This window comes from Poecile atricapillus, chromosome Z (genome assembly GCF_030490865.1).
Source record: "Poecile atricapillus isolate bPoeAtr1 chromosome Z, bPoeAtr1.hap1, whole genome shotgun sequence".
NCBI lineage: Eukaryota > Metazoa > Chordata > Aves > Passeriformes > Paridae > Poecile > Poecile atricapillus.
The window spans coordinates 1,675,260-1,699,423 of record NC_081289.1 but is presented as its reverse complement, the minus strand read 5'-3'; the positions used below and the strand labels follow the sequence as shown (position 1 = coordinate 1,699,423).

Here is a 24,164-nt window from a genome sequence, read left to right as displayed (position 1 = left end):
ATATTTGGAGTTGGGAAAGATCCACCAGGATCATCAAGTCCAGCTCTTAAATTAAGGGCCCAAACTCCAAATTTCCAAGGTTTTCCGAAGAAATAAGTCCCCGTGGGTTCCTGGTCACAGCACGGAATTACTGATAGGCCTGGAATCCACAGTGGGAATTGCTCCCTGAGGAAAAGGCCCTCATCCAATTAATTATTTTATTAATAATTATAAACAACCCTCTGAGCACTTGGCCAAAGCCTGGAGGCCAGAACTTGCTGCGAGACCTGGGATCAGCACTGGTAGGATTGAGGATATTCATGGAATTGTTTTGTAGGGAAGACCTGAATCCATCCAGGAACAGAGCAAAGTTTGCCAAGTGCAAAGGGATCCCAGCATCCCATTTTTCCATGGATTTTAGGGATAAGAACTCCCACAAAGTGATGTCCTGCCATCCACCATCCGAGCAAAACAAAGGAATCCTTCTCCTGGAAATATCCTGGGATTCTGCTGGTGCAGGGCAAAGCTGGGATTTTATCCTTCACCACATTCCCAAAATTGCAAAAGCCAGACCCGAGCTGCTGGAAGATCCACGATAAATTCTGGAATTCATCCTACCTGGGGCTACCTCTGCCAAGTTCACTTCCTGCTGGTTTTATTGGAAGATTTAGGGAATTCCCATCATTCCCATCCATTCAGGCACCTGAGGGAGGATCCTGATGGGAATTAAGGCCCCACTTTATCCCTTAAGTGCTCCCACTTTGATTATTCCTTCCCTGAGTTATTCCCGAGCTGTCCATCATCCCCCAGTTCCTCTTTTTCCCTTTTCCTGAGGACAGAATTCCCATCCTGCCTGGATCCAATGCCAAATCTTTCAGGTAAAGCCTCACGCTCCTCATTTTCCTCCATTTCCCATCTTTTATTCCCACAAATTGCTGCTCCTGCTGAATTCCCTGTCAGTGATTTCAGCGCCCTCATCCATTTAGTCTCCCGATTTTCTGATCCATGGAAGTTCCCAACCGAGCTGACGGCATTTGTGTCTTCTCCCTGCAATTATTCCTGGGAAAAATTCAATGGAACCGCTCGACCTCACGACCGGGTTCGGTTTTGATATTCCAGGCGCCTCCTCCTCCTTTCTCCCCTTTCCTAAAAGCTCTGCTCCCTTTTTATTTTGCTGTTCCTGCCTCGATTCCCTCTTTTATTTTCCAATTGCCGCCCGTTATTCCCATTAACTCCTCATTTGGATCATGGATCCAAGCTTCCAGCTCCTCTTCTTTATTCCCTGAGATTGTGCATCAGAGTAACAACAAATTAACCCATTATTCTCCCCAAAACTCTGATTTTTATTAGCTTTTCCCCCCATTTCTTGCTCCCTGTTTTGGTTTTTCCAGGGATTCTGAATCCCTGGAGCATTGGACTCCAAGTTCAGCAGGGGTGGGAATGGTTTATAAGCAGGAATTTGAGCTTATTACGGATATTAAGTTTCCCAGGAAAACTGGGATCACACAGAATCCTAAAATGCTGAGGGTTGGATCATTCCCTTCCAGATCCTCTCATTCCAAACCCCCTGCCAAGGGGAATTTTCCACTAAATCAGGCAATTCCCACCCCAAACACCAAATTTTTGGGGGGGAAAGGAGCTCAAAACTGCAGCAAATTCTCCTGACCAGACCCATTCCACCAAAACCCGGCAGGGAAGGGATAAAACCACGGCTGGAGCTCTGAGGTGAAGATTCCATTTGCATCATCCCATCAAATACTGAGGAGCAGGAGCCCGGGAGGTGGAAAACCTTTTAGGAGAAGTTTGGGAATTCATCCTCCTTTTGATGTGCGGCTTCAAACGGCTCCATCCTTTCGGGGGAGCATCCCGATGGATTCCAGCTTTTCCCAGGGTGTCCCTGCTCATTCCCAGCTTCTCCCTGGCTCCTCCCTGGCTCCAGCCCGGAGCTCTGCGGGAATTTTTTGCCTGGAAGCGGAGGATCCAAGGTTTCTCTGCGTCACAGGATTTGGTGACTCAGCCTCTCTGCCGGAGCGTTCGCAGTTAAATTCCAGCAAGGTTTTAACCCCAAATCCAAGGAGCCGGAGCCGTTTCCAGTATTCCCGCAGTAATTGCCTCTAAATTGCCATTTCAATTTTCATTTACTCCCATTTATTGTCCAGCCTTGATTTCTCCGGCACAACACCGGGATGCAAATCCGAGGGAACAAATTTCCATTTGGCCTCTTTGCATTTTCTTCTCTTTTTTCCCCTTATTTTTCTTTTTTTTTTTCCCTCTTTTAACTCCTCCTATCCCATCTTTTCCCTCTCCTGGGAAAGCATCACTTCCATGACCTCCTTCTCCTTCAGGTCCAATCCCGATTTTAAACCTTCCAATCCATATTCCAAAATCTTTCCAGCCCAGGATAAGCAGGAAACCACTTATGGAAAGATAAAACCTGGGTCTAAACATTATTTATGTTGCCTGGACTAAGTAGGCCAGGCTTAGACCCAGCTTTCCAACACATCCTTAAAATTTTAAACCTTCCAATCCATATTCCAAAATCTTTCCAGCCCAGGATAAGCAGGAAACCACCTACAGAGAGATAAAACCCAGGTCTAAATCTTATTTATGTTGCCTGGACTAAGTAGGCCAGGCTTAGACCCAGCTTTCATTCAGCCTATCCTTAAGTGAGTTAAACTTTTCCTAAAACCATTTGGGATCCTCTCAGGACAAGAAGGATCTCATGGAAAGCAGGAAGACGACTTGGACACGGACAGGAAAACATGGAAAACCTGGCACTGGAGATATTTGGGATAAGGGAGAAAAAATATTAAATAATATTGAAATAATTGTTAATATGAATAAATTAATTATTAATATGATAAATAATTTGTATTAAATAATATCTATTAAATACTATTAAATAATTGAGATATTAAAGCTAATTAGGAGAACTCTTAAGGTTTTTTAGTGCACAAAAAGAAGATTTTTGACCCATCCCTGGTCTGATCCCAGCTCCCAGCTCCTTCAAAACTCCAGGCACTTGAAGGTATCCTGGATTTGTGGGATTTAATCACCACACAAATGGTTTATTGCCCTCCAATCTATCCCAGCAAACAGAGATATTCCCGTTTTCCCGGGGTTTTATGGTTTATTTACCTCTCCAGATGGAATTTGAGATTGATTGTGTCAATAAATAGTTACCAATAAAGAGATATTTGTGCCTGATAACACCTGGAATATGGAGGAACATGGATTTTCCCTGATCCAGGGAGTCTCTGGCACATAAATCTGGATTTATTTTTTTTTTTAATCTGTATTTTATTTTTAATGGATTTGTTTCCTTCCAACAACCACAGCAAACAGATTCCAAGCAGAGAATTTCCCTTGTTCAGCTCCTGATTTGCTCCAGCAGCCGATTCATTCTCCCCTGAGAGAGCTGAGGGGCTCAAGTGGGAATAAATCCAATTTTTCCTTCACATCCAAGTGCTGGAAAATGCCATCAAAATTGGCCAGGATGGATGAGGAGACTGTGACAACCTTGGGGAAAAAAATTTGAAATTTAGAAATGAAAAACAAATGAGGATTTTTAGCAGCTTTATTTGCTACCACAACAACGGAAAACTCCATGAAAAGAGATCCCAGTGCTGGATGTGGCTCCAGAAGCCAAAAAATTCCAAAATGGGATAAAAAACCTGGCTCACACATTCCTTAAATCCCTGTTCCCATTCCCAACCCCATCCAAATCTTCTGGAATGAGCCTTTTGCTGCCGCATTTTCCTGAGCTGGAATTACAAATTGATCCCCTCCCAGGTTTTAGTTTGCCAAGGATTTCCAATCCCATGGAATTGGGGTGAGGGATGGGAGCTAAATCCCAGCCTCAGGTTTTGGGGCAGTTCCTGGGGGAGCTTCTGACCTCGGATTGAGGGATCCCACAGTTGGGTTTCCATGCTGGATTGTCCTCATCCCCCTTCTCCTGAAAAAAAAATGGGCTCTGGAATGGATTTTTCCCAACTTTCTGGCAGGGTGCAGCAGGAGTGGATGGGAAGAACGGGATCAAGGGAGCCAAAGGTGACAGAGGCCTTCAGGGACAGAAGGGGAAGCCGGTGAGCGGCAGGAAAGGACACGGATGGTTTGGAAAAGTCTCTGCTGCTTCCTGGATCCCACATTCCTGCCTGGATATTCCCGGATCCCACATTCCTGTCTGGACATTCCTGGATCCCACATTCCTGTCTGTGCTTTCCCGGATCCCACATTCCTGTCTGTGCTTTCCTGGATCCCACATTCCTGTCTGTGCTTTCCTGGATCCCACATTCCTCTCTGGACATTCCCGGATCCCGCATTCCTGTCTGTGCTTTCCTGGATCCCACATTCCTGTCTGTGCTTTCCTGGATCTCACATTCCTGTCTGTGCTTTCCTGGATCCCACATTCCTTTCTGTGTTTTCCTGGATCCCACATTCCTTTCCCTTCCCCCTAAAGGCCTCAGGGCCTTTCTCACAGTCTTCCTCAGAAGCCTTTCCCAAATTCTGGAAAAGTCTCCAAGGCACATCCTGGCCTGGTTTTTGGGGCTTGTCCTCCTCCAGTTCCCATATCCCAAAATTTCTTACTTATCCCATGTTTCCCAGCCTCAGTTTCCCTCTGTTTCTGACCAAAGCCCAAACTTCAATTTCCTTCACATCCCAAGTCCCTCTCTGCCTGCTGGAGAGCAGGAAACCAAGGAATCCTTCACTAAATCCCTCCTGGATCCCACTTTCCTGGGATCAGCTCCCTCACTACAGGGAGGCTCCCAAGAAACCTTCCAGCACACGGATAGGATTTTGGGCTGTTATTCCTGAAAATTCATCTCTTTCATCCTTTTTTTCCATGTAGGGAGGGAAAGGTGACCCTGGGACCACCGGTGACACCGGGCAGAAAGGGACAAAGGTAGGACATGGATGAGATCCCAGGAAATCTCCATCCTTGGAAAGGCCCCAAATCCCTGGGAATGTGGGGGAACAGCTTTGGGTGGCACTGCTTGGATTGGGAGCTGGAGAAACGTTCTCCAGAGCTCCTTCCAACCCCAACCACTCCACAATCCTGGGAAATAAAGGTTGGGACAAGCAGAGATGGGGAAGGAGCTTCCAGCACCTTCAGAATTCCTCCTCTTCCCTCATTCCCTGTGATCTCCTTTCTTCCCAGGGCTTGCGAGGGCTTCCAGGCCGGATCGGCGCTCCCGGAGCCAAAGGTGCCAAGGTGAGCCAAGCCCGGCTTCCCGCCCTCCACCACCCCATTCCCAGAACTCCTTCCCACTCATTCCCAGGAAAGCTTCCTGCATGGAATCCTGAGGAATCCACCCCATTTCTGTGGGAAAATCCCTCTTGGAAGGTCCCATGAAGAGCAGGGAATCACAGATTGGGAAGTTTTAATGTTTACAGGGAATTTTGGGTTAATCTGTGGTTAAAAACTAAACTAAACCCTGCCCAAATCCCTTCTGATCGATGACATGGAATCCTGAGGAATCCACCTAATTTCTCTGAGGAAAATCCCTCTTGGAAGGCACATGAAGAGCAGGGAATCATGGACTGGGAAGTTTTAAGGCTTGTCAGGAATTTTGGGATTATCTGGGATTAAATCAAACCCTGCCCAAATCCTTCCTGATCCATGGCATGGAATCCTGAGGAATCCAGGGGAATCCACCTCATTCCTGTTGGAAAATCCCTCTTGGAAGGCCCATGAAGAGCCTGGAATCACGGATTAGGAAGTTTAAATGTTTACAGGGAATTTTGGGTTAATCTGTGGTTAAAAACTAAATTAAACCCTGCCCAAATCCCTTCTGATCGATGACATGGAATCCTGAGGAATCCACGTAATTTCTCTGAGGAAAATCCCTCTTGGAAGGCACATGAAGAGCAGGGAATCACAGACTGGGATTCCCCAATGTGATCCCAACTTAAAACAAGTTTTAAGGCTTGTCAGGAATTTTGGGTTAATCTGTGGTTAAAAACTAAACCAAACCCTGCCCAAATCCCTCCTGATCCATCGCATGGAATCCTGAGGAATCCTGAGGAATCCACCCCATTTCTGTTGGAATATCCCTCTTGGAAGGCCCATGAAGAGCAGGGAATCATGGACTGAGAAGTTTAAAGGCTTGTCGGGAACTTTGGGATAATTGGGGTTAAAAACTAAACTAAACCCTGCCCAAATCCCTCCTGATCCGTGCCTTAGCAACGGCCTGGGCTCAGTTCTAAATTGGTGCCGGGATCTTATCAGCACCATTAGTCCCTTATCAGTAAACAACGCTAATGAGCCTTGATGGGCTTTTTATGGAAGGTTTGGAAAGCTTGATGAGGGAAATGGGAGCTGTTGGTGGCAGAGGCAACGTCGTTGTTATTGTGGTCATAATCAATTTTAATTAATATTATTTGGATAATTATTATTGCTGTTCATATTTGGTATCTGAATTTGGTAACTGAATTTTTGTCCAGGGAATTTCCCACTGTACTTTCCTTGAGGAGAGCCTGGAGTTGGGATAATCTCCAGTTTTAAGGATTTCCAATTATCTTTGTTGTGAGTTAAATTGGAGTTAATTAGTTAATTTGCCTCCTTCGTTATTGGTTAAATTTCAGTGATTTGAAATTTCCAGGCTGAGGTGAGACTTTATCTCGGAGTGGCATCCCTGGATTATCCATTTCCTTGCTTTTCCAGAGTTTTCCCAATGGTTTTGGGGTTCTTTGTCCTCACAGCCCTTCCACTGCTTTTCCATCCACAGGGAGAAATTGGCAGTCCTGGAAAACCAGGAATTCCAGGATCGAATGGAGAACATGGACCAAAGGTGAGGATTTGAATCATCACAGAATTATGGAATGGTTTGGGAATGGTTAAAAATCATCCCCACAAGAGTTTCCCCAGAAGTTTTCCCAAATCCACCTCTGGAAAATGCCAAAGGGCATAAAAAATTGGGTTTTCCTGGATCTGTTCCCATAAATCAGCATGGATTGGGTGAAGATTCTTGGATATTGGGACTGGGATATTTACTCACCTCCTCAACTGACCTCATCCATCCCAATCCTGATGCTCCACATCTTTTCCATGGGAATTTTCCCTCTCCTGGAATACCCCCAGTGCCCAGACTGAGATGACACTCAGTAAATAACCCTAATCCAAGGAAAAACCAGTTTATTCCCAAAATCCCAGCCTTTCCAAGCCCACATTGGGCATGATTTTACCTTGTCTCCTTCCAGGGCGAACCAGGAGCGTCAGGGAATGACGGCACCTCGGGAATTCCTGGGGAGAAAGGAGAAAAGGTTGGTACTGACCACAGATTTATTCCATTCCCAAGGAAGAAATCCCACATCCATCAGGAGTTAACAAAATTTAACATTTTCCACATCATCGGTGCCCTTTCCAGAGGGGAAATGTCAACTGGCTGGAATGTTAGGGCTGGGAAAAGTTGGAAAAGGGCAGGGGAGAGAGGTTTCCTTAAATTCATCTCTGTCTGTGGATAAAATCCCAGGAGGAGCCAGTTTAGTGTGAGGAAAAGCCATCCAGAGGGGCTGGGATGCATTGTCAGAGTTTTTCCATCACCATTCCCAGGGCAAATCCCTGGGAATGCTCTGGGATAGGAAAAGTGGATTGGGCTGTGGCCACCTTGGCCTGGGAAATGGGAAAGGTCTCCAAGCTGATCCCAATTTCTGCTCTCATCTCCCTGAGCAATTCCCACCTGGATCACTCCCCACCAATCTTCCTTCTCAGAATTCCTTAATTTCCTGCTTTATTCCTTAAAAAAAACCCACACCTAAACTTGTACTTTTCCACAGAGGGAAAAAATACGTGATTTCTGTTGAAACCGTAAATTTCTGAGGAAAAAACCAAAAACCAAACACAACCTCAACAGCTTCCATCAAATCTCTTGGCATTTTCCAGCCCCTCAGGCCCTTCCCGCATCCCAGTCTCCAGCGGATTTGGGATCTTAAAGGATTTCATGGATAACAAATCTGTTCCGCATTCCCCGATGGTCGAACACCTCCTGAAGTCTCGGGATGGAGGCTTGGAGATCATTCCCAGGGAATTCTCATTCCCTTCTGCTCCTGGTCTTCTCCTCTCCCAGAAATTTGTCTTCCACCACTGCTGGGTGATGGATTTTTCCTTCTGCTGGGTTTCATGGGAATATTTTGTTCCGGCAGCTCCGGGAGAAAGCTCAGTGGTGAGGATGAGTGGGAAATTTATAGGTTTGGGATCTTCCTCTTCCCTCGTTTTTCCCAGGGTTATAAATGAAAGGATTCTGTTCAGGTGGAGAGCTGGGAATTTAGGAATTCTTGGGAAGAGCTGGATGGAAAATCCATGTCACCAAGCACATTCTGGAGAAGGAAATGTGGAGAGCCGAGCTCCACACCAAAGGAATGTGGAAGGTGTTCCCGTATTCCCAATGCCATGGAAGTGTTTGGATGATGTTTGGCTGCCCCATCCCTACAATCCCCCTGTGATTCCCAGGGAGCCAAGGGAGTTCCTGGACTGGGAGGATTCAAAGGACAAACGGGATGGCCTGGGAAGCCTGGAGGGGCCGGAGCAGCTGGACCTCGAGGGCCGCAGGGCGAGCCAGGCCCACAGGTGAGCAGCGGGTCCTGAATCCCACAGGAATCCCACAGATCCTGAATCCCACAGGAATCCCAACAGGTCCTGAATCCCACAGGAATCCCACAAATTCTGAATCCCAGCAGGTCCTGAATCCCACAGATCCTGAATCCCACAGGAATCCTAGCAGGTCCTGAATCCCAGCAGGTCCTGAATCCCACAGATCCTGAATCCCACAGGAATCCCAGCAGGTCCTGAATCCCACAGATCCTGAATCCCACAGATCCCGAATCCCACAGGAATCCCACAGATCCTGAATCCCACAAATCCTGAATCCCACAGATCCTGAATCCCACAGATCCTGAATCCCACAGGAATCCCACAGGAATCCCAGCAGGTCCTGAATCCCACAGATCCTGAATCCCACAGGAATCCCACAGATCCTGAATCCCACAGATCCTGAATCCCACAGGTCCTGAATCCCACAGGTCCTGAATCCCACAGGAATTCCTGCATGTCCTGAATCCCACAGGAATCCCACAAATCCTGAATCCCACAGATCCTGAATCCCACAGGTCCTGAATCCCACAGGAATCCCACAAGAATCCCAAGATCCCGAAGCCCACAGGGATCCACACCTGGCCACCCTCGTGTGACCCAACCCCCCCGAAGTGTCCCCCTGTCCCCATCTCCCACCTCTCCCAAGCTGCCTCCCGAGCTCTCCCACATTCCCTCTTTCTGCGGGATCTTGATCCAGGAATTTCATCTCCCGGTTCATTTTTCTCTGGAGATTTTCCATCCCCTTTCCTCCCCTCCTTTCCCGTCTCTTCAGGGGAAGATCTGACCTCTCCACGGAGAGACAATTCCAAGTGATCAGGACATCAAGTCGTTAATTATCCCGGGATCAGGATGCCAAGGCCTGGGAAGGAGCCGGTGGCTCTCGGCTCCCGTTTTTTAATGAATATTTTTGCATTCCAGCCACGCTGGGCACCTTTAGAAACTAAGGGGAAAAATCCAGGGAAATGAGATGTTAATTCCATCGATGAGCAGGATCACCCTGCCCTGGAAGTTTTCTTGAGACAGCTTTGAGAAATAAAGAACTTTCCTAAGTGAAAAAAAGGCTGGAAATTAAAATTCCCAGCGTGGTTTTGCTGGGAGTTTCAGGATTGGATTAAAGAATATAAAAATTATCTGGAAGATCCAAGAATAAAAGAAAAGTTGGAATGAAATAACCTGAAAAAGCAAATTTTATCCATAAATCCTCTCCTTGGTTCCTGACAATGACAGAAATAATTTGGATTTTGAAGGTTGGAAGTTGGGAAAATTCCCAATTTCCTGGGAAAATCTGAGTGAGTCTGGATCTCATCAGATCCACTCTCCTGGATCTCCAAGGTCTCCTTATCCTACGGATTTTTGCAGGAATTCTGATATGGATGGGTCACTAAAAAAAAAAAAAATATTTATTCCACCTCATTCCAGAATTTTCCTACTTTTTTCCCAAGCCTAAATCCATTGACAACTTTTACACCACATCAGCTCCATCAGGATCAGACATTGACAGGATTTGGGCAAATTCCCCATGAAAAATAATGTTTTAATTAAGTAAGTAAATGAAAACTACAATATCGATATCGGGAGCGGGAGATGTTGATCAGAATATGAGGCAGCTCTTTGGAAAGACAAAAAAATGTGTGATCCCATGGAATTCACAGAGAAAAAAATGGGATTTAAGGCAAGAACAGAGTGATGCAGAGCAGAAAGGATGAACAAGGAACTCAATCCACATCCAGCAATTCCCAATAATTATTTTTTTTTGGGAGGGGGGGAGGGCACCAGATCTCCTTAATCAATTCCTTTATCACAAAATCAACTTTAAAACAACTCCCAAATATTTCTCTTTTTTTCTTCCCCGAAAAGACTTGGATTTTCTCCCTGCAAATTTGCCTTAAGGAAGCTGAATTTTACCTGGAAAATACCTCTGGAAATTGGCATCTTCCTTAAAAATAAGAGCTTGAAGTCACTGAATAAAGATGCTGGAAGTGTGACAGGGATCTTTAAAAGGAATTTTGAAGGGTGGTTATAGGAAGAAGGTAGGAAAAGGTCCTTCCAGAACAATAAAATATGGATTAAATCCCACTCCAGCCCATGGAAACAAAATTATTCTTCCTTCTCTTGCTCCCCAGGCTGTGCCTTGCCATGAAAAATAAATCAAAGGAATCACAGGAGGGAGGAGGGAGCCGAAAGTACAAGATTCCCTCATGGATATTTAAAAAGGCTGGAATTTTTGATGTTATTAGCGAGCCCAGAAAAGCCTGTCTGGGATAATAAATGGCTTTTTTGTTTTGGACACTGATTAAAGAGAGGCTGTGAGGTGCCACTTTTTCCACCCACGCTGCTCCTTGGCTTCTCCTGGAATTAAAGGAGAAACTCCAGGAATGGCTTGTGGGGTTGGGACAAAGGGAAAAAATTCCAGAGCACTGATCCCATCCCATCCAGAGAGCACCTGAGGAGTTCGGAGTGTCTTCCACTGATGCCCAGGTTGGGTTTTAGGGGGAAAATCCCAAAGAAATGTGGGATATCTCTGGAAGTGCTGACCGAACTCTCCTTTTCCTCTCCAGGGCCCACCAGGGAAAAGAGGGAGATCCCAGCTCTGCCTGCAGGGGCCCCCGGGCGTGGATGGGCCAAAAGGAGAAGTGGTCAGTGTGGAAATGATCCAGTGGGGTTCCTCAGCGCTTCCCAAAATTCCAAACTGGGGGTTGGATGAACCTTGGATCTTCCAGGTTTCATTTCTCAGCTCTTCAGATTTTACAACAAGAGCAGAGAGGTTGGAATCCCAAATTCCAGGAATTTGCTGCCCAAATTTCTGCCTGGAGGTGTCTCCAGCTGGGGGAAGATTCCTTTGGGAAAACGTCAAACTTTGGATCAGAGCAGGAACCGAGGGATAATCAGTGCAGGGCAATTAACACTCAATTAACACGCAATTAACGCTCAGCAGAGAATTCCCAACAGGAGCTTTGGATCCCGATCCCAACCTGTTTGGGGTCAGTCCCTCCACCCTGCAAATCCCAGTGTCCCGAGGGATTTTAGGATCAGGAGTGGCAGTGCTTTAACTCTATGTTCTGCTGGTGGATAATGTGATTTTTCCCGGCACTGGAAGCGAGCGTGGATTGAGAAAAATGATCCTCCTAGCTTTAATTGGGATCATCCTTCTTGTGCTCCTTGTCCTTTAATATTTTTAAGTACCCTTAATCCACAAATCCAGTTTCCAGCAGTTCTGATTGGAAAATTTGTCAGGGTGTTTTTATCCCTTGTTGACAAAGCTCAACAGCTCCTGGTTTTTCCGTCTTTCCAGCACTGGAATTGCAGCTCCAGTTTCAAATCTTCTGCTTGAGCTGAATCCCAAAGATTCTGTGCAGGCCGGACCCTCTCCATGTATCCACCTCCTCCAACTGGAAAATAAACCTGACTTAAAGTGTTAAAATCCACACTGGGATGGAGCAGAGCTCCCAAAAAAATCTGGGATCTGATGGACACATGGATGAGGCCGTTCCTGTCTGCCTGCTGAGCTACTCTCAGATATCCCTAAAATTTATAGGAAAACACGTGAGGCCTTTTACCCATCTCCCTTCCTAGCTATCATCCCTGTGGAGCATTTATTCCCGGAGCATTTCATGGACAATCTCCGGAGATTTGGTAACGATCAAAGTGTTTTTAACAGGGGGAAAATGGTCCGGCCGGGCAGAAAGGAGCCAAGGGAGATCCGGGCCTTTCCGTGAGTGCTTTCTCCCGAGATCGCTTCCCGTTACCAGGAGAAATGGAGAAAATCGGCCAAACCAGCCCTGGGAGGCCGAGGGGAGGAGGGAAATGCTGAGAAACGGATTTGCTCTGAGAATATCTGGGAAATGAGGCTGTTGGTGTTAGAGCAGGCTGGGAGCAGAGCTGGGCTCTCCAAAGCCAGGCCTAAAGCCCCAGGCAGGTTTTCCTGTCCTTTCCATGACTCCCAACTCCCGCTTTTCCGACAGGATCGGCGCTCCAGGGCTGATCCAACCCGAAGGAAAAGCAGGAGAGGGAAATGTGCCCCATTTTCAAAGCCTTTAATTTGGGATTTAATGGGAAAAGCTGCTGCCCTGGGCTTCTCAATCCTGAGGAAGAAGGAGGGGTTAATTCACACGGATCAGGAAAAAATTCCTGTTACAGCTCCCTCCACATCCCTTCATCCCGGATTTTGTGCCACTTGACTGACACAAAGGCAATATTTCCATTTTTCCAGGGTGTGGATTAATTTTCCAAGCAGGATTAATTTTAGCAGGGGGCTGGTGGGAAAGGATCTCCTAAATTCGGGCTGCTGAAAATTCCAGCTCCCTACATGGAAAATGCCCCCGGATTTGGAATCCCAAGAAGAGGTGGTGACCCCAGAAAGTCCAGCAGGGCATCCACCACCCCACAGGGAAGATTCCCAATGGGATCAGTGGCTGTTGGCTGTCCCAGGGATGAAGGACGGGCTCCAGATCCATGAGACTGGAGATTCCATAGGGAATGGTGTTGGCTGGGAAAAAGCAGGAGGAGGCGCAGCTCCAAATCATGGAATGTGGTTCCACAGCTCGCTCCCAAGGGCAATCCTGGAGGAAAACTGGGATGTGGGTGGCTCCATGGCTTTTCAGAGCTCAGGGAAGTTTGGGAGATCGTGGCTTTGGGGACAGTGCCAGGAGGGTGGGGACATTCCTTGGAAAGCCAGCCCAGGTTGGAGGTGTGACATGGATTGAGGTCCCACTCCTCGCACCTGGAGGTTTTCCTGGCTGCAGGAAAACCAGGAATTTCCAGAGGGAATGAGCCACAAATCTTGAACCGAGCTCCCCGTGACACCAAATCTCTGCTCTCATTACACCCCAAACGAGGTGGCTCCACCTCGGTGGGACAAGCAGGGAGATGGTGCCGGGGTTGGAATTCATCCCTAAATTCTGTTTTCCTGCTCTGGCACAGGAGGAAGAGGTGAAGGAAGTGCTGAGGAGCGAAATGAGAGGGATTTGTGGTGAGTTGGCCCCGGAATGACCCTGCCAGCGGATAAATTGGATAAATTTTCCGTGCCAGCACGCATCCAAATGTCACCCATTAGCAGCAGGTGGAGCTGGGGCCCCTCTCCAGGAGTGTGGAATTCCAGGCCCTGCAGATTCCTGAAACTCTCCATTTTTATCCCTTAACCCCCCCAACCCCCATTCCCATTCCCATTTGGTTTTGTCAGGAAATCTTTCCCCCTTTTCCTGGTGGATCGGGAAGGCGCTGGCTCACGGAGGGAAGCTTGGGGCTCACTGAACCTTTTAATTCCTGGTTTTTTGTGGCGTTCCTTGGCACTCGGAATTCTCCTCTCCCACAGGGAATAACTGCCAGCAGCACCACAGGAAAAAACCCAAACAAACAAAAAAAAAACCCCAATAAAACCAAAAAAAACCAAAAAAAACCCAAAAACAAACCAAGCCAAACCAAACAAAAAAAAAAAATTTGAGGATGGTTTTATCCCAAAATCCCAACATTAAATGTTTTTGGGCTTTGCTTTCCTTGCCCTGCAGAAATCCCTTTATTTCAGATCCAGCAGAACCTTCCTGCCCTATTCCCTGGGCTTTCCCTACGGATCTGGAAGATTATTAGGTTCACCCCCACTGGAGTTTTTAGGAAGCATCAGGATCCTTGAAAAGTGGGAGGGAAAAAAGGATGAAAAACAATCCATAAAAATAATGATTTCCTTGAAAAATCTTATTTATGTTGGGAAAAAAAATGTATTAAAACCAAAGCTTTCCCTGTCTCTTCTGCCTGCAGGTTGTGGAGGTGAGTTGGGAAGGATGTCCATGGAAAAGGGTAAGGATGGGAATTCCTGTAGGAAAGGATCTTCTTGCCCCAAACCAGCCTGAAACTGGAAGTGAAAAGCTGTTTTTAGGAAAAAATGTTTTTTTTTTTTCCTGGGATTCAGTGCAGAAAATGTTGGATCACCAACAGCTTTTGGATCCTGGTTGGAGGGGGATGGGTCTTCCTGAGTCTGAGGGATCAGAGGGACACCTGGAAGTCTCCTGTTTTCAGGAGAAAACAGGACATGATCAAATCCCTTCCTGACTCCCAGATTTTAAAGCTGAACCCACAGAAATCCCAATCCCTGCCCACAAAATTCCGGGATTGCTCCACCGTCCCAAACCATCTCCAGGATGAGCTCCAGGACTCATGGAATCCTCAAATCCAGTGGTCCACGGAGCCTGGAGAGCTGATCTGTCAACCCCAGAGCATCGGATTCATCCTCAATGATCCTCAATCCGCAGGTCTGGACGCAGCTGAAGTCCACAGGCAGCTCCAAGGGTATTCCCAGCCTCGGGAATACGCCGGCAATGGTGGAAATTGGGAAGAAAAGCTCGGCACAACTCCCGGCAAGACCACGTTGGAGACTCCGGTGAAGCCCTTCATGGAGCCACCTCCACTCCTTGCAGGTGAGTTCAGCTCCCTCCTTCCCATCCTTCCAGCCACGGAATCCTCTGGAGCATTCCATGAGCCTCGTGATAAATCCTTTTCCCTGGAATTGGGCGGGAATGAGGCAGGGATGGGATTCCCAGTGAGGGCTCCCACGCTCTGGGAGATTACCTCACCCTGGAAGGTGAGGAAAACCTAAATATTTGTGGGATTGGTGGTGATCCCAACATTCCAAAGGGTTTCTTTTCAAAGGCTGGGGGGAGGCAGCTGTTTCCAGGCTGGTTTTGTCCCATTTTTCCCGGCACATCCTTGGCAAGTTCCAGTAAAAGTTCCAAGTGGGCAGAAATGGCATCTCTGAGACCAAACACTCATCCCAGACTATTTCTGTCCAGGGCCTCGTGACACATTTTAATAAAGGGTAAAACCACAGCTTCAAACTCATGGAAAAACAACTGGATCTGCTCCTGTTTGTGTTTTCCAAGAGGGAAAAGCTCTGGGAGACCCAGATCTGCTCCTCCAGCAGGTCAAGAGCCATCCATGGACCTCCCGATCTCCTCATCGGGGCTTGGATCTCCCTCTGGATTTGTGGGAGAGAGGGAAAACAGGAGAGGGGGAAATTGAGGGATTCTGGAGTCATTTGTGGCAGGATTCCTCCACTTGGAGCTCAAAATCCAAACTTCAGGACAGGATTAAAAAGGAGGGACAGTTTGGGATCGTTTCTTGTCGTTCCGCAAATGAGGATGCTCGGATTTTGTCGCCAGGAGGAGGGAGAGGAGGGTTGGGTACCATGGATGGCACAGCCAGAGAAATAAATTAAATAAATTAAATAAAAATTAAACAAAAAATTAAATTAAAATAAATAAATTAAATAAATTAAAAATAAATTAAAATTAAAATAAAATAAATTAAAAATCCCATTGCACCAAGCAGGACACCCCAATGTTGTCACCTTTACACCCCAAAATCAGTTGTGGGGTTGTCCTACAGTTTACAGGTATGGGATTATTATGGGATGCAAGCGTGATGTTCTTTGGGAATTTCCTCCAAATTAGGGGGATGGAGCAGTGGAATGGTTTTCCAGCCTGGGGGGTTCAGGGTTTAATTAAACTTGATCAAATACCGTCATTAAATCCTCTTTGTCACCCCGAAAATTTCCTCTAGGGGAGGTCTCAATGCTCCAAATTCCAGTCTAAGAGGGAATTGGACTCCATGGTCCTTTCAAACCTTCCAGCTTGGGACATGGAATGGTTTGGGATGGAAAAGGCCTTAAAAATCATCCAACTCCAAGGCAGGGAGTCCAACAGAGATTTGGATTCCAGGGTTTTTACAGACCCTTCCAATCTGGGACATGGAATGGTTTGGGATGGAAGGGACCTTAAAAATCATCCCATTCCAACAGGATTTGTCCCATCCAGGGATTCCAACAGAAGGTTGGACTCAATGGTCTTTATTGATCCTTTCCAATTTGGGACACGGAATGGTTTGGGATGGAAGAGACCTTAAAAATCATCTGATTCCAAGCCCAGGAGTCCAGCAGAAATTTGGATTCCAGGGTTTTTACAGCTCCCTTTCCAACTTGAGACACAGAATGGTTTGGGTTGGAAGGGGCCTTAAGGACCGTCCATTCCAAGCTCATTTTCCATGATTCCATGATTCCCCAGGCTGGAGAGCTTTGGGAAGAGCTTTAAGAGCTTTGGGAAGGGTTTAAAGTCAAACCCATTGATGATGGCCCCATGTAAGGAATGAACACATCCCAAAAAATCCAGCCAAGCCTAAAACCAAAGCCCAACAATCCCCACTCCTCTCCCGCCCCACTCCCGACGTCTGTGCCGGACGTCAGAGTCTCCCATCCGGATCTAAACTGGATTTATACCACGGCAGCACTCGGGATCAGACGGATGGGACATTCCAGGTGTTATTGAATCACGGCAGCAGCCAACAATCCCATTAAAAACCGGGGCTGAGGCAGGAGGGCTCATAAATCCCTCTGCTAAGTGACGAGCGCCGAGCGGCTCCAAATGTTAACAGGATTCTGCAGCCGGAGCGTTATTGCCGCCAGATTCCAATCGCTCCCGGCTTTTCCGAGGCTCCCCAACTCCAGCCTGACATTTATCTCCGGCAAACAACCGCAAACGCTTCCATTTTCTCTGACGAACGCCCGGCCTTTCCCACGGAGTTGTTTAACACCATTAAGGGTTTTATTGCCGCCGGTTCCCAGCTCCCCGTGGCCGGTTGCTCCGTGACATTTATCGGGAGAGCTCGTTAGGCACGGAAGGCTCCGAGGATCTTTATTTAAATGAGGGATAATTTGTTTGCGCGCCCTTCGTTCCGTGTGATTTCCTTGGTTTTTTTTTTCCCCCCTCCCCAGCCCGGGCGCAGCAGACAACGGGAAACTCGCAGCCAGAAGGCGACAGCCAATTACCAGGTGAAAATCAGGGAATGAAGTGGCATTTAGGGAAGTCACTTCCCAGGTGGGAAGGGCTGCTCGGCCTTGGGATCAAGGGATGTGGCACTGAAGGAGTCAGACGAGGTTAAACCTCAGTTTGGGCTTGGCTTAAAGCACTCCCAGGGGTGTGGAGCTGGTGGTGAAGGAACTGGAGGGGGTTTGGATCCAGAAAAGTGGGAGAATCCTCCTGGAATTCCCTGAATGCAAACATTCCTGTGGAAATATCCCACCCGGAATCCAGGTGGGATAATCCCTTCGGATAGGTGAGGGGCAGCCATGGTGGGAATCACAGGGGTGGATGATGGAGCAAAAAGGAGCTCATCCCACTCTGGGAATTTCCTGCTGGATCCCCTCTTTTATCCACTCTGGGAATTCCCTGCTGGATTCCCTCTTTTATCCACTCTGGGAATTCCCTGCTGGATCCCCTCCCTTGTCCACTCTGGGAATTCCCTGCTGGATTCCCTCTTTTATCCACTCTGGGAATTCCCTGCTGGATCCCCTCTTTTATCCACTCTGGGAATCCACTCGGATTCCCTCCTTTGTCCAGTATGGGATCCGACCCCTGGCTGGGTGTGGGATTTTTCCAGAGCAAATCCAACCTGTGGATGGTTATGAGGATGTTTTCCAAAGTGTGCCCTTTTCCCACCTGGATCCAACCCCTGGATGGCTGTAGGGTGTTTTCCAGAGTGGATCCAATCCCTGGGGAATGTGGGCTGTTTTCCCACCAAGAAATTCCATGGGGAATTCTATTCCCACCAAGAATTCCATGGGGAATGTCAGTATTTTCCCATCCAGATCAAATCCCTGGGGAATTTTGGGGTGTTTTTCCAGCCGGATCAAATCTCTGGGGAATGTTGGGGTGTTTTCCCATCCAGATTCAATCCCTGGGGAATTTGGGGGTGTTTTCCCATCCGGATCCAATCCCTGGGGAATTTGGGGGTGTTTTCCCATCCAGATCCAATCCCTGGGGAATGTTGGTGTTTTCCCATCTGAATCCAATCCCTGGGGAACGTCAGTGTTTTCCCATCCAGATCCAATCCCTGGGGAATGTCGGTGTTTTCCCATCCAGATCCAATTCCTGGGGAATGTCGGTGTTTTCCCATCCAGATCCAATCCCTGGGGAATTTTGGGGTGTTTTCCCATCCAGATCCAATCCCTGGGGAATTTTGGGGTGTTTTCCCATCCAGATCCAATCCCTGGGGAATTTGGGGGTGTTTTCCCATCCGGATCCGATCCCAGGGGAATGTCGTTGTTTTCCCGCAGCCCCGTGCCTGCAGCCCATGGATGAGGGCTCCTGCCACCGCCATTCCCTGCTCTGGTATTTCCACGGCCCCACAAACTCCTGCCGGCCCTTCCTCTTCGGGGGCTGCCGAGGGAACAGCAACCGCTTCCCATCCCGGCGGGAATGCGAGCGGCGCTGCCGGAGCTACGCAGGTGAGGCTGGGCCCTCCAAATTCCTCCAAATTCCTCCAAATCCCTCCAAATTCCTCCAAATCCCTCCAAATTCTTCCAAATTCCTCCAAATCCCTCCAAACTCCCATTTCCCGAAGGTGCCCCACTGGGAAGCGCCAGGAAGTTCCAGGGTTTTCTTCCTTTCCCATTCCCAGATGATTCCCAGGAGCTCCCCTGGGCCGATTCCATGGGTGGGATGGGCTTGGATGTGTGCGTGGATCCGGCTGGACACCAGGTCCTGATATTTTTGGGTGTCTTTTGGGCTTTCCCAAGGACTGAAATTGGCAGGAATTTGGGGATTTGTGCCCTGGAAAGCCTGGGATGTTCCAAGGGCATCTCCAGGCAGAACCTGGAGTCTGGTCTAGACCCGTTTAGGTCTGGATTAACACCCCAGGATCAGGATCTCACCTCATCCAGGGATCCAACGGGAAAATCTCCTGGGAGCACAGCTTGGCTTCCATTGCCAGATCCAGGGCTTTTGGGATCAGTTTCTGTGGATTCTCCCTCATCTCCAGGTCATTCCAGGAAAAACGAGCCCTGGCAGGAATTCAAACCCTGCTCCAAGCAGGGCAGGAGCTGTGGCTGATCCCGGATTTCCGAGGAAAATATTCCTCTCTCAGAATTCCCTCTGCCTGGAGACCTCTGGGGAAAAAAAATCCATTTTTCATCAATTCTCCACAATCCGTTAAAAAATTCTCTGCTGAGGTTCACCTGCTCCGGGTTTGAGGGAAACTTAAAAAAGGGAGAGGAATTAAAGGCTCAGATCCGTAATTTTGGGAATCACTCCAAGGGCTTGAAATCCAGGCCCGGCAGCACCAGGAAATGAGTGAAGCCCCTCCTGCCCAATATTTTTTCCAGGGAATTCGCTTTAGGAGCCACTGGGAATTTCACAAAGCAGCTGAAGGTAGATCCAGCACAGTTTGCGGGAAGAAACAACCACCGGGAATGGGATTAATCCCAATCCAAGACAGATTCCTGAGTCCTCCGTGTTCCCATTTTTTCCTGGCTGATCCTAAACAGAGCCAGGATTCAGCCAGGACCGGGATATTTGCTTTTTATGGATGTGGGATGGGACAATCCCACGGTGTCCGGGACCTCCCGAGCCGCTTGGGAATTCCAAGGGAGAGCCCAAACTGCAGCCAACTTCCGGCATTCCCGTTGTTTCCTCTTCCCTCTTTTTCCCGAACCAGGCAGAGGGAAATGAGCGGCTCCAAGTGCTTCATTTAAATCCAGCGGGATTGGGAGGAGCGAATCCGACGCCTCCGGGAGGGACAGGAAAGACAAACACGAAGATGTTGGGAAAAAAAGATGTCGGAAAACCGGAATGACGGATATTATGGGATGAGGAGAGGGGGAACCTCAGGAAAAGGAGGATGGGAAGGGCAGAATTCCTGAGCCAATCCAGGCAGCACAAGTTCCCGAGTTTTATTTTTGTAAAATAAAAGCGTCTCGATGCCGTGGAATTCTGGGTCGTTCGTCTGGAAGGAGGAAAACTTGGGAATGGCAGAGAAAGGTGGGAATATCTATTATTCCAAATTCCCTGGGGCCTTCAGGAATTCCCTGGAGCCTTTAGGAATTCCCACCTCCTCCTCCACTTGGAAATTCCCTGAGTCTTTTAGGAATTCCCACCTCCTCCTCCACTTGGGAATTCCCTGAGGCCTTTAGGAATTCCCTGGAGCCTTTAGGAATTCCCACCTTCTTCTCCACTTGGGAATTCCCTGGGCAGGTTAAAAAAAAAATCTCCAAGGAAAAAATAGGGATCCAAGCCAGGTTTCTCCCTAAAAAAAATGCCACTTCCCAAATTCCCTGAGGAGCTTGGAGCTGCAACTTGTGGAATTCCAATAATGTGGGAATCCAGTAAGAGGGATTCTGAATCCCTGGATTTTGGTCCCATGGAGACACGGACACAGCTGAGAGGGATCCCATCCAATGGAATCTCCATGGGACAATCCCTTGGAAAGGTAACAGGACTTCCAATGGAAAACCAGGGATTTATGAAAGGTTTTCCATGTAATTTGGTAAAACTGAGCTCGGAATTCCCAGGGTTCAGAGTTCCCAGATTTCAGATTTCCCAGGATTCGGGGCTGGCTCTTTGCTCCTGGTAGCACAGGCAGGAAAAGGATTCTCCCAATCACAAAATCCCAGGATTCTGCTCACCCGGAGATTTGGGGACTTTCCTTCCTTTTCCTCCCAAAAAGAAATGAAAATCATGGAATTCTGTAAACCTTGGCGAGGAGCCGAGTGCCATTTCCAGAGTGACAATTCCAGCCTCTCTTCCTGAAATCCTGGAATTCTGAGAAACATTCCCACTTTTTCCCATTTTCCTGGTTTCCCGAGGAGAATTTACCCAGGAATGTCCAAGGATGCTGATCTTGGGATGCTGCAGCCTCTGGAATTCAACATCCCAGGAAATATGGAAGGAGTGGAATTCCAGCCCTGGGGGGTTGAGCCCATCCAGAGAAAAAAAGGATTTGAAATAATCAGGGAAAAAAATGTCATTCCCAAATTAAATGGGCAAAAATCATCAGGGAAACAGAGACTTGGAGGAGCCAGAGGTTTCCTGGTGGGAAAATAAAATCATGGAATGGTTGGGATCGATTCTTCCGCTATCCCCGGCTGCTCCCAGCCCCAGTGTCCAGCCTGGCTTTGGACATTCCAGGGATCCAGGGGCAACCACAGCTGCTCTGGGAATTCCATCCCAGCCAGGAATTCCTTCCCCAGATCCCATCCATCCCTGCCCCATTCCAGTTTCAAGCCATTCCCTGTGTCCTATCACTCCATATCCATGTTAAAAATCCTCTTCATTCCATTAGGGATAACAGCCTATTCAATACTTAAGTGTTCATTAAGAAATCAAAGTGGAATTTTTTTCCCAAATCCAAGAGGAAAAATCCCTCATCCCCCTCTGTGGATCCCTTGGCAGGTGTGGGAAGTTGTCTCCGAGGCTGAGGAGACGCCAAGCAGCGGAAATTCCATGAAAATCATTTTTCTGGGAGCTGGGAATCCCCAGGGGTGGAGGCGACAGGAGGGGAGAGATGGACCTGTGGGATCTGGGAATTTCCCTTCCTGGGTTGTTATTCCCAGAATATTTTGGACAATCCCTTCATTTTCCCTTTCCAGCCCAGTGCCATCCCTAAAAAACCAGACCTCACCTCCCCGGCTCTGGGATTTCTCGGCAGCTTTTGGCTCCAAATCCCAAATCCAAGGCTGGAGAAGGATTTGGCCTCCTGGTCCAGGAGGATCCAAAGGAATTCCCAAGGGAATGATTTGGCTCAAACCCCTCCTGAGGGATCCAAATGATTTAATCCAGCTTTGGAAGAGCTGAGAAGTGAGAGCCGATATTTAGGCAGGCCTAAGGTCGAGTTCAGTGGATTAAACCCGGCTCAAATTCGCATCAGAGCTCGGGGAAATTGAGGGCTGGAATTTCTTTTCATCCCCCCTGGATTAATCAAATGTTCCCTATGGATTTGCCATCCAGGCTTTGGCAGGGCCAAAACATTCCGGGAAAGGGGCGCCGACGTTTCCCTGGAAATGTCAGGTCGGCCTAATCGAGTTCCTTGGAATGATTTCAGAGCGGGAGTGGGGAGAGAGGATTTAGGGCTCTCCAGGCTCCGAACCAGAAAATTCCCGAACATCCTTTGGCCTTGGAAAAAGCAAAGCTGAGCACTGGAATTCTGAGATTTAAAGCACATCGAGCACGCTGACAGATCCTCACGGAATTTGGGAATAAAGAGGGATTTTGGATCGTGTTCCGATCCGAGGGATTTGCGGCTCCAGCCCTGAGCCCAGGGATGCGAATCCATGGATTTAGGAGGGCTCCCAGCCCCTTTCCAGGAGGAGATTCCCGGTGCATCCAGCCAGGGAATCTTGAAACTCTCCCGGCCGCAGCCTCCGATGTCCGCGGCAGTTCCTAAGCAACCCCGACAAAGGAAAAGGGATGGAGAGGGAGGAGAGGCTGGATCGGGATAATTCGGTAATTGGATAATGAGCCAGCCCTGAAATGGCCACGGCTGAGCCTCATCCAGCACCCCCTGGATGTGCCGGGAGATGGGCTTGGATACGTCGGGAAGGAGCCGACAGAATCCTGGCAGATGGAAAAGCAGCCCAGCAAATCCCCGGTGGAATTGGGTGGGATCGTTCCCAGCTGGAATTGCGCTCAGCCCGGCTCGTTAATTATGGATTTTTACAAGGGGAGGAATTAAAGATGCCGTTAATGGAGGGCTGGATTTAATCCTGGAATCATGGAATGGTTGGCTTGGAAAGGATCCAGCCCATGGATCCATGCTCAGCCCATGGGCAGGGACGGCTCATCCAGCCTGGCCTAAATCTTGGAAAAGCCTCCGTGACTCCCTCCACCCTCTCCAGGAGGTTTTCCTGCCATCCACAGTCCTTTTGGGGTGAAATCCCTGTCCCTGATCCCAAATCCTCATCCCTGTTCCCAAATTTCCATCCCTGTTCCTAAATCCCCATCCCTGTTCCCAAATTCCAAACTCTGTTCCCAAATCCTCATCCCTGTTCCCAAATTCCCACCCCCATCCCTGTTCCCAAATTCCCATCCCTGTTCCTAAATCCCCATCCCTGTTCCCAAATCCCTGTTCCCAAATCCCTGTCCCCAAATCCCCATCCCTGTTCCCAAATTCCCATCCCTGTCCCCAAATCCTCATCTCTGTTCCCAAATCCTCATTCCATCCCATCCCAAGGCTGGAATTGCATCCCAGCATCCCCAGGAAGGCGAAAAATCATCGGAAAAGCCTGGAAAAACCCCAATTCCAGGCAGCTCTGCCAGAGGGAAAAATCGGGATGGGTTTGCCCCTGGAAAACCAAGGGAAAATCCCACCTGGGGCTGTTTGTCCTGCTCCATTTGGCACCTGAAACCACCTGGAAAATCCCGGCGAAAAAATCCTGGAAAGGCAACAAAACCCACCTGGAGGGAACAAAGCATTCCCTGAACTTTTCCAGCCTTTCCCAGCCTTTTCCAGCCTCAGCAGTGGGATCGGATCCCAGCTCTGGATGCAGGAAAAAGCGGGAGCAGCTCCATCAAGACTCAGATCCTTGGGATAAAAGCGGATTTTACATCGGGACACACAAAACCAGGGAAAATTCCCGGAGTCCGTGTGAGGATCCAGGCTCCCTTTGCATTTTCCTGGAATTTTTTTGGTCCTTCCAACCTGGAATGTGCATTCAGGGAGGTGCAAAAAATCCCTTTGGAAAAGAGGAAGGAGATGAGGGAAAGGAATAAAAACATTCCAGGAAAAATGTGGAGGATTTGGGATTATTTTTCCTTTTCCATCACTTTTTTCTCCTCTTCCT

At 48.2% G+C, this 24,164-nt stretch overlaps 1 protein-coding gene across 1 annotated transcript in view; it reads left to right on the top strand.

Annotated features, from left to right (window-relative positions):
- The window catches only part of LOC131592669 (collagen alpha-1(VII) chain-like), an 81,805-nt gene extending 61,747 nt beyond the window's left edge, over positions 1-20,058 (top strand). The window contains 13 exon segments of the mRNA XM_058864342.1: positions 3,984-4,064; positions 4,829-4,882; positions 5,138-5,191; positions 6,708-6,770; positions 7,180-7,242; positions 8,429-8,545; positions 11,128-11,205; positions 12,228-12,281; positions 13,490-13,538; positions 14,321-14,359; positions 14,812-14,976; positions 18,666-18,836; positions 20,045-20,058. Coding sequence (XP_058720325.1) covers positions 3,984-4,064; positions 4,829-4,882; positions 5,138-5,191; positions 6,708-6,770; positions 7,180-7,242; positions 8,429-8,545; positions 11,128-11,205; positions 12,228-12,281; positions 13,490-13,538; positions 14,321-14,359; positions 14,812-14,976; positions 18,666-18,836; positions 20,045-20,058 — 1,002 coding nt within the window.
- Positions 20,059-24,164: the final 4,106 nt, after the last annotated feature.